The sequence below is a fragment of the Callithrix jacchus genome, chromosome 2 (genome assembly GCF_049354715.1).
Source record: "Callithrix jacchus isolate 240 chromosome 2, calJac240_pri, whole genome shotgun sequence".
Lineage (NCBI taxonomy): Eukaryota > Metazoa > Chordata > Mammalia > Primates > Cebidae > Callithrix > Callithrix jacchus.
The window spans coordinates 15,596,659-15,607,271 of record NC_133503.1 but is presented as its reverse complement, the minus strand read 5'-3'; the positions used below and the strand labels follow the sequence as shown (position 1 = coordinate 15,607,271).

Sequence of the window (10,613 nt, the reverse complement as noted above, 5' to 3'; positions counted from 1 at the left end):
ACACCTATAATCCCAGCACTTTGGGAGGCTGAGGTGAGAGGATCACCTGAGGTTGGGAGTTCGAGACCAGCCTAGCCAAACCCCATCTCAAGTAACAACACAAAAATTAACTGGGCATGGTGGTGGGTGCCTATAATCCCAGCTACTTGGGAAACTGAGGTTGGAAGAGCACTTTAACCTGGGAGGCGGAGGTTGCGGTGGGCTGAGATCATGCCACTGCACACCAGCCTGGGGACAACAGAGCAAGACTGTCTCAAAAAAAAGAATGTGTTACTACTTTGGTTTAGTGATAATAATAGGGTAAACTCTCCATCTCTTTTCATTTTCTTTTATTTATTTATTTAATTTAATTAATTTATTTATTTTTGAGACAGGGCCTTGTTCTGTCACCCAGGTTGCAGAGCAGTGGCGTGATCATCGCTCACTGTGGCCTCAACTTTCAGGTTCAAGGGATCCTCCCACCTCAGTCTCCCAAGTAGCTGGGAGATGTGTGGTGTGCCACCACACCCAGCTAATTTTTAAGTTTTTTTTTTTTGTAGAGACAGGGTCTCCCTATGTTGCCCAGGCTGGCCTTTTTAAAATTTTAGTCTTTTTTCCTTCATTTTCTCTAGCTACCATGCTGCACTTTTTTTTTTTTGAGACAGAGTCTCGCTCTGTCACCCGGGCCACAGTGCAATGGCATGGTCTCAGTTCTCTGTAACCACAGCCTCCTGCATTCAAGCGATTCTGCTGCTTTAACCTACTGAGTAGCTGGGATTACAGGCATGCGCCACCATGCCTGGCTAATTTTTGTATTTTTAGTAGAAACAGGTTTCACCCTGTTGGCCAGATTGGTCTCAAACTCCAGACCTCAGGTGGTCCGTCCACCTCGGCCTCCCAATATGCTGGGATTTCAGGCGTGAGCCACTGCGCCCAGCCCATGCTGCACTTTTATAAAAGCTCCAGTCTTATCTCACTATTCTGTAATCCTCCCAGCTGGAGATAACTACTATTAAAATTTTAATGTTTCTCCTTTCATTCTTTTTATTGTGAGATACATGTTAAATAGGAAATTTCTGTAATAACTAAACTCAGGTAATTAAAAATAATTTTTTGTTTTCATATTATACTTCCCATCAAAGATTTGGAAATGCTAGGTTTTCTTTTTTTTTTTTTTTAAACAAAAAGCAAACTTAGAAAAATAACAACTAAATCAAAAAGTGCCAATTAATGAATATGTTCAAATGTACAAAGAGGCGGGACACTGTGGTTCATGCATTTGATCTCTGCACTTTGGGAGGCTGAGGTGGGAGGATCACTCGAGGCTAGGAGTTCCAGACCAGCCCTGGCAACATAGCAAGACCCTGTCTCTACGAAAACATACAAAAATTAGCTGGGTGCAGTGGTGACCACTTGTAGTCCCAGCTACTTAAGAGGCTAAGGCAGGATAATCACTTGAGTTCAGGAGTTGGAGACTGCAGCAAGCTATGACTGCATCACTATACTCCAGCCTGGGCAACATAGCAAGACCCCATCTCTAAAATTGCTTTTTCCTTTTCTTTTTTTTTTTAAAGACAGAGTTTCACCATGTTGGTCAGGCTGGTCTTGAACTCCCAACCTCAGGTGAGCACTCCAGCTTGGGCAACAAAGTGAGACTCCAACTCAAAAAAAAATTTTTTTTTCTGTTAATTTCAGAGTCAGAAGATTTGCTGAGAAAAATCCTAGCCTGACAATGGCATTTATTTGTGACTTTCAAGAAACAACAAAAAAAACCCTCTCTAAAACCTGATTTCCTTGTTCGCTCAAGCATAACACCAGTGTGGCCCACTTCGAGCTTGATGGGACAGAAATCTTGGTCCCCGGCTTGCTTGTCTTGCTGAGAAGAAAACACGCCCACACATCAGCAGATGATGAGAAGCCTGTCTTTATTGGATGATTTTTAGAGGCATTGCTTTTGGGGACTGGGGTGGGGGTGCTTACAGAAGTCATCAGGGCATATTCACCACCAAAAAAGTCATGAATGACTCTCTCATTACCTCGCTAAAACAATGAGCGAACCGCAGAAGGTTTTCAGGGAAAATTAATAAATTAGGGGTAGGATGCGGGGTTCCCCATTCCCAGGGTATTGGAATCCTTCCAGGTGATTATCCCTTTCTCTCTTTTCTCCATAGACTGGGGCTTTTAAGAATGCACCATTTCCTGGAATTCTAGAACAGAAGAGGTGAGAATAGGGTCAGTAGAGGTGGCTTGGTTTTTTACAGACATGCCGTGGTCAATGAGAATTCCAGAGGCCTGGCGCAGTGGCTCACGCCTGTAATCCCAGCACTTTGGGAGGCCGAGGTGGGTGGATCACCTGAAGTCGGGAGCTGGAGACCACCAGCCTGGCCAATGTGGAGAAACTCCGTCTCTACTAAAAACACAAAATTAGCTGGATGTGGTGGCGCATTCCCGTAATCCTAGCTACTTGGGAGACTGAGGCAGGAGAATTGCTTGAATTCAGGAGGCAGAGGTTGCAGTGAGCTGAGATTAGGCCATTTCACTCCAGCCTGGGCGACCAGGGCAAGACTCTGTCTCAAAAAAAAAGAGGAAGGGGGGAATTCCAAAGAGGAAGGGAAGGGAAGAAAATTGTCAGATGATGGGCATGGCACCCCTTGGAGGGCACAAAAGAAAGAAAAATGTGGGTATCAATGACTACATCTTGAGGGATTCCAAAGTGTTCCATTTCTCTGCACAATCTTTTTTTTTTTTTTTTTGAGATGGAGTTTTGCTCTTGTTGTCCAAGCTGGAGTGCAGAGGAGTGATCTCAGCTCACTGCAACCTCCACCTCTCAGGTTCAAGTGATTCTCCTGCCTCAGCCTCCCGAGTAGCTGAGATTACAGGCATGCACCATCATACCTGGCTAATCTTGTATTTTTAGTGGAGACGGAGTTTCTCCATGTTGGTTAGACTGGTCTCAAACTCCCGACCTCAGGTGATCTGCCTGCCTTGACCTCCCAAAGTGCTTGGATTACAGGTGTAAGCCACCACAGCTGGCCTGCATAATCTTATGTAATAAACGTCTTCAGCTTTGCAATAGAAGCCTTTGAATTAGAATTTGTCAAGCTTGTCATATCTCCCTGACAATGAATGAATTCAGTGTAATTAATTACCTGTGACCATCTGTGAACATTTAACTTTTTGTCTGATCAGTTTCAGACAGAAAAGGGAGATTTTCTCCCTCTATTCTGTAGCTGGGTATTGCATTTTTAGGACACATTTGATAGGGTGGGACTTTAAACTGACTTTCCTCGATTGAACCTACCTACAAAAGTTTCTGTTACTAAAAGGATAATAATAGTAAGATATGGATGTTACAGATTAAATAAAAATCTGGGGATTTGCTTTATATTTTACGGTAAGCTTTGTCTATTTGAAAATCTTTTGTGGTATGTTTATCTTTTTTTTTTTTTTTGAGACAGAGTTTTGCTCTTGTTACCCAGGCTGGAGTGCAATGGTGCAATCTTGGCTCGTTGCAACCTCCACTTCCCAGGTTCAAGTGATTCACCTGCCCCAACCTCCCGAGTAGCTGGGATTACAGGCTCCCACCACCATGCCCTTGCTAATTTTTTGTATTTTTAATAGAGATGAGGTTTCACCATGTTGGTCAGGCTGGTCTTGAACTCCAGCCTCGTCCTCCCAAAGTGCTGGGATTACAGGCATGAGCCACCACACCCAGCCCATGGTTATGTTTAAATAAGTCAATTTCCCCTTACCTAATCTGTTTTTATGAGCTATCTATATACTCTGCATTAACTCCCATGTAGTAAGTGATAGTGGTATAATTTTGAACAGCTTTTTTTTTAAATAAGCATCTAATGTAGCAGTTTTAAATTTCAAATTAGCACCACCAGAAGGATCACCATACGTTCTCCTGAGTTGGCAGGCACAAAGTAGCTAAAAAGCACGGTAGCAACATGACAAAATCAAGTGAAAATAGTCCCGCAGCTGTGTTACTGCCTTCTAAAGCTCAAACCTAGGATTCTGCCTATGGAAGACTCAATAAATGAGGTTGGCTTATTTGTTCTCTGTTTAATATTATCCAGTTGGCAGGCTAAGGTCCGGTAAAATATGTTTGTCTAAACCCTTGAAAACTAAGAGACCTCCCTACGCAAGCCAATGGACTCTGGTCTGAGGATGTTAATCTGTCCCTTATCTAGAGGGTTTCAAACCCCATTGGTGGAAATTCCTTGTGTTACGTGCAAGGTGCATTACGGTACCTTGGAAATAATTGACCAGGTGGCTAGCTAGTCCTCTGGTCAGGTGTAGGGTATTTTGGAGCTCGTAGACGATGACAGTGCGACCAGCTTCTATAGCACCTACTGAGCATTATGCCAGGGTTTTTGCACACATCATTTGCATCCTTACTTCAGTCCCATTTTACAGATGGGAACACTGAGACTTGATAAGGTTAAGAAAGGGAGATTTTAAGCTACCTCGGTTTAATCTCACAGCCCAAGCCCCCATGGACGCTCTCTGAGCTAGAGTGTTTTTTTATTTTATTTTTTCTGAGACAGAGTCTCACTCTGTCACCCAGGCTGGAGTGCAGTGGCATGGTCTCGGCTCACTGCAACCTCCACCTCCCGGGTTCATGCTATTCTCCTGCCTCAGCCTCTTGAGTAGCTGGGACTGCAGGTGCGCACCACCACGTTCAGCTAATTTTTGTATTTTTAATAGAGAAGAGGTTTCACCCTATTGGCCAGGATGGTCTCAATCTCTTGACCTTGTGATCCACCTGCTGTGGCCTCCCAAAGTGCTGGGATTACAGGCGTGAGCCACTTTGCCTGGCCTAAAGTGTGTTATGCTACATACAGGTGTGGACATACCCTCTGCCCCAATCTTTCCATCTCCGTCATTATCCGCAGCTGCCATCAAGGACTTGGTTTCTGACTCGGTCAGTTCTCTGGCACCACTCTCAAACTTCTGGAGGAAAAACCTACAGGATGATAAAGGTCGATGGGGAAAGATGATGCATCCCTGTGTTTACATTTTTTTCCCCTTTAATCAAATCATCTGTTTCCAGCACTTGCAATAATTAGCTAATGTCTTAGCAAGCAAAGGTTTCCTTAAGCTGTAGAAACCAATGGTGGGCATTTCATCTTTAAGGTTATTTATTTATTTATTTTGACAGGATCTTGCTCTGTCACCCAGGCTGAAATGCAGTGACGCCATCATGGCTCACTGCAGCCTCAACTTCCTGGGCTCAATCAATCTTCCTGTCTCAGCCTCCAGAGTAGCAGGAACTACAGGCGCACCCCACCCTGCCCCGCTAACAATTGTATTTTCTGTAGAGATGAGGTTTTGTCATGTTGCCCAGACTGGTCTTAAACTCCTGGACTGGCTCAAGCAATCCGCCCACCTCAGCATCCCAAAGGGCTGGGATTGTAGGTGTGAGCCACTGTACCTGGCCCATTTTTAAATTTTTAGTGTCATTCATTTATTTGAGATAGAGTCTTTTTCTGTCACCCGGGCTGGAGCGCAGCTGCACAATCTCAACTCACTGCAACCTCTGCCTCCTGATTTCAAGCGATTCTCATGTCTCAGTCTTCGAGTAGCTGGAATTACAGGTGTGAGCCACCACATTTGTCCACGTTTTTAGTTTTTTAAAGTCCAATTGCCAAAGGAAATCCTTTACACTAAAGAATCTTTGTGGCTAGGTGCCATGCCTCACACTTGTAATCCCAGCACTTTGGGAGGCCAAGGCAGGTGGATCACTGGAAGCCAGGAGTTTGAGACCAGCCTGGGCAATATGATGAACCCGTCTCTACTCAAAATATGAAAATTAGCTGGACGTGATGGGATGCATCTGTAATCCCAGGTACTCAGGAGACTAAGGCGTGAGAATTGCTTGAACTTGGGAGACGGAGGCTACAGTGAGCCAAGATCGCACCATTGCACTCCAGTCTGGGCAATAGAGCAAGACCCTGTCTCAAAAATAAATAAATAAATAAGTAAAAGAAGAATCTTTGCACCTGCAGTCTTCACTGCCCATGTTGAGTGCTTTGCATGGGTAGATGTGCGGTCAACTGACTCATGTCCTTTGCTTTAATGATGCTTGACCGAATAACCAACACCAAGGCTGGCCATTGAAGAAATACCAAACAACCTGGCCCCCACTGTACCCCAGACCCACCCAGCAGTGCCAGGCACCAGGCAGACTCAGGACAAAGCTTACTTAAGCTCTTCTTCATCCAGGTACCCGCTCTGGTCATTGTCTATGAACCGGAAAACATCCTTCACCTGACTGGCTGACATCTTGGAGAGGCCTGATGTCTGGAAGAATTTTTGGGGTTCAAAAGTGTCTGGGTCTGAAGAACAGAGAAAGGGTTATTCTGACACTCAATGGATCACATTCCATATTGGGGTCAAAGTACTGAAAACATGGATGATTAAAAATACTTCCACAATATCCCTGAGCTGCAGGGATACTCAACTGCTCCAAGATTTTGGGACAGCCAAGACTTGAAGGCTCTGTGACAGCATCCCCTGTCCCCGCTACCCCAACCTCCCCTCCTCTGCTTGGTTTTGTCCATTTCCCTTTTCCTTCCTCCTCTCCTCTGCACCTCTCCCTCCCCCAGACCATTTCACAGGCTGTGTATCCGAGTCCCCAACATCCCTGGTCTAATTGGTAGGAGAAAATGCAATCACTGGATTCCAACAGGCTAAATGGCCATCAGCAATTTCTTCTTTCTTTCTTTTTTTTTTTTTTTTTTGAGATGGAGTCTGGCTCTTTCGCCAGGCTGGAGTGCAGTGGCGCAATCTCAGCTCACTACAACCTCCGCCTCCAGCATTCAAGCGATTCTCCTGCCTCAGCTTCCGGAGAGTAGCTGGGACTACAGGCAGGCGCCACCATGCCCAGCTAATTTTTCTATTTTTAGTAGAGATGGGGTTTCACCACGTTGGCCCGGATGGTCTCAATCTTTTGACTTGGTGATCCACCTGCCTTGGCCTCCCAAAGTGCTGGGATTACAGGTGTGAGCCACTACGCCCGGCCAATTTCTTTTTTTCTTTGAGACGGAGTCTCACTGTGTCACCCAGGCTGGAGTGCAGTGGCGAGATCTTGGTTTACTGCAACCTCCACCTCCCAGGTTCAAGTGATTCTCCTGCCTCAGCCTCCCAAGTAGCTGGGATTACAGGCAGGCTGCATCACCATGCCTGGCTCATTTTTGTATTTTTAATAGAGACAAAGTTTTGCTGTGTTGGCCAGGTTGGTCTTGAACTCCTGACCTCAAGTGATCCAGCAGCTTCAGGCTTCCAAAGTGCTGGGATTATAGGCATGAGCCACCACACCTGGCCCTTCAGTGATTTCTTGCTTTCACTTTTAGTAAGGTTTTGTCTTACGGAAGTGTAATCATGTGCTCAGATTCCAGATCTCTATAATTTTATTTATCTAATAAATAGCAGTTTTCTTCTTTAATTCCATGAATTTTCCAGCCAAGCTCACATTTTTACTCTTATTTATTTATTTAGAGATAGAGTCTCACTCTGTCATCCAGGCTGGAGTGCAGTGTAGCGAGCATAGCTCCCCACAGCCTCAACCTCCTGGGCCTGAATGATCCTCCTCCCTCAGCCTCCTGAGTCGCTGGGACCACAGGTGCATGCCACCATGCCCTGCTAATTTATTTTTATTTTGTAGAGACGGAGTCTTGCTATGTTGCCCAGGCTAGTCTCAAACTCCTGGGCTCAAACAATCCTCTCACATTGGCCTCCAAAAAGTGTTGGGATTACAGATGTAAGCCACCATGACCAACCTAAAATTTTTTTTTTGAGACAGTCTTGCTCTGTTGCCCAGGCTGGAGTGCAGTGGCACAATCTTGGCTCACTACAACCTTCACCTCCCTGGTTCAAGCAATGCTCCTGCATCAGCCTCCCGAGTAGCTGGGATTACAGGTGCCCGCCACCATGCCCATCTAATTTTTATATTTTTAGTAGAGATGAGGTTTCACCATCTTGGCTAGGCTGGTCTTGAACTTCTGACCTCATGATCCACCTGCACTGGCCTCTCAAAGTGCTGGGATTACAGGTGTGAGCCACCATGCCCCACTGCCTACCTACATTTTGATTTTTTGTTGCTTTGTTGGAGGTGCAAAGGTGTGAGGAAACCCAGCCCTGCCCACTTCCCTCTACCTTGGCATTCCTGCAGGGCTGCTGCGATGTCGTCAGCACTGAGCATGTCCGTGATGCTCATTTTCCACCTGGTCACACAGAATAAACAAGGTACAATAAGCCACAAACAGGAACGTGCACACCAGGGGAAACACACCTTCCCAGGCCCACTGAAACTGTATGCTTCTCTAGATTTTTTTTAAAAAATTGAAATGGAGTCTCACTCTGTTGCCCAGGTTTGAGTGCAGTGGCGCGATCTTGGCTCACTGCAACCTCTGCCTCCTGGGCTCAATCTCCTGCCTCAGTCTTCCAAGTAGCTGGGATTACAGGTGCATGCCACCACGCCTGGCTAATTTTTGTATTTTTAGTACATACAGGGTTTCACCATGTTGGTCATGCTGGTCTTGAACTCCTCACCTCAGGTAATCTGCCCACCTCAGCCTCCCGAAGTGCTGGGATTACAGGCATAAGCCACTGTACCCGGCCTGTATAGGCTTTTTAAAATGTGATAAGCATTGTTTTGTATTATGTGACCAGACAGAGTATCCAAATTAAAACCAGATACCTAAAAGACCCCAGCCCCTTTTGTCTCAGAGTCTTCCCATAAATATATGCCAAAAATGAAAAAAAAAAACCCCTAAAACATGACCCAAAGAATGATTTAATTGTTTTCTTATAAAAATTATATTTACATAATCAGTCATTTACATAGGCAGCTATAAACCATGTTACAAATGCACTGGCATTTTCCTGCACCAGCCTGAGAGATGCAATGTTGCACATTCCACCAAAGGATACAGTCTGGACAGCATGCAGACATTTTCGGAAGAAGGCACGCTATCTGTCCTGAAAGGTGGGAACCCGATGAATGAAAAGCCATCTCCCAGAGGTTAAAATCCTTCCCGGTGTCAAAGCCATGGGAAAAGAGGAGTCTAAGCACCTAAGCATGCAGGAGCCTAATAGGAATACATGCAATGAAGAAAAGTCTGGGGTCTGGTGGGCCCACCAGTTACTCACCGTTTTAGGTTTTCCCCCAAGAAGAATCGGGAAAAAGAGTTGAAGGAGCAAAACAACAGATGTGCTTTTGCTACCTTACTGACCTACCTTATATAGGCTAGAAAAAGTGATAGTTAAAACCTCTTAGATTTCCTTTTAAAGGATCAAGTGGATGTAGCTCAAATGTCTTGTCTTACTCATGAAACCTCTTTTTTTTCTTCTTCTTCTATTTATATCTCAAGGGAATGTGGGTGGGAACAGCCAATGGTAAAAAAAAAAAAGAAAAAAAAAAAACCTCCACAAACCTTAACTAAGGTTTCAATTCTGCAAACGAACCCTGTTGGTAAAGTGTGGAGAAGGTTCTAGAAGCCTGGTAAGGTGGAGATGGTGGCCTGAACTAAGACAAACACATACAGGGGTGCTCTGCAAGCTGAAAAGGCCCCCCAGATGTTAGCAGCTACCGTTTGAGGCGGGCCTGTTTTCAGTTTTGGAAACTGTGGATATGTAAAGCTGACCTCAATCCGGAGTTGACAGACTCAACGCCATTATCACTAAGTGCACACATAGGACTATCCAGCACATGAGATAGGGCTAAGTTATGTGATTTTTCCTACAAAAGTTTTGACTTTGATATTTCCCAGCTACACTATAAATTGCACACACTCAAAAGGCAAAAAGGAGGAAATCAAACCACCATTCCCAACCCCTAAAACTAACATTTTCAGAAAAAAATATGAGGCTGAGGCCAGGAGTAGAGACCTCAAGTTTTTGTTTTTGAGACAGGGTCTTGCTCTGTTGCCCAGGCTGGAGTACAGTGGCATGATCTTGGCTCACCGCAGGCTTGACCTCCCAAGCTCAAGTGATGCTCCCACCTCAGTCTCCCAGGTAGCTGGTTCTACAGGCATACACCACCATGCCCGGCTAATTTTTTAAATATACAATTTTTTTTGAGAGACAGGGTTTTGTCTAGTTGCCGAGGCTGGTCTCAAACTCCTGTGCTCAAGGAATTCTCCCACCTCAGTCTCCCAGTTGCTGGGATTACAGGTGTGAACCACCTCTCCTGGCCTTTTTTTTTTGAAATGGAGTCTCACTCTCTCACCCAGGCTGGAGTGCAATGGCACGATCTCTGCTCACTGCAACCTGGGCCTCCCAGGTTCAAGTGATTCTTCTGCCTCAGCCTTTGGGAGGCCCAGGAGGGTTGATCATGGGGTTAGGAGTTCAAGACCAGCCTGGTCAAGATGGTGAAACCCCACCTCTACTAAAAATTTAAAAATTAACTTGGTGTGGTGGTGGGCACCTGTAATCCCAGCTACTCGGGAGGCTGAAGCAGAGAATTGCTTGTACCCAGGAGGCAGAGGTTGCAGTAAGCCAAGATTACGCCATGCCAAGATTGTGCCATTGCACTCCAGCCTGGGTGACAGAGCAAGACTCAGTGTCAAAAAAGAGAGTTTGACTACTTTATCTAGGGGCATCACATAAGCAGAATCATATAGTAT

At 45.3% G+C, this 10,613-nt stretch overlaps 1 protein-coding gene across 1 annotated transcript; it reads right to left on the bottom strand.

Annotated features, from left to right (window-relative positions):
• Positions 1–1,887: 1,887 nt before the first annotated feature.
• On the bottom strand, positions 1,888–9,324 carry OCM2 (oncomodulin 2). Its single transcript, XM_002744060.5, has 5 exons — positions 9,139–9,324; positions 8,143–8,210; positions 6,191–6,323; positions 4,842–4,951; positions 1,888–2,186 (listed from the first exon to the last, which is right to left on the bottom strand). Exons 2-5 carry the CDS (start codon positions 8,201–8,203, stop codon positions 2,161–2,163), a joined length of 330 nt encoding a protein of 109 aa, XP_002744106.1. The 5' UTR covers positions 8,204–8,210; positions 9,139–9,324; the 3' UTR covers positions 1,888–2,160.
• Between the last annotated feature and the right edge of the window lie 1,289 nt (positions 9,325–10,613).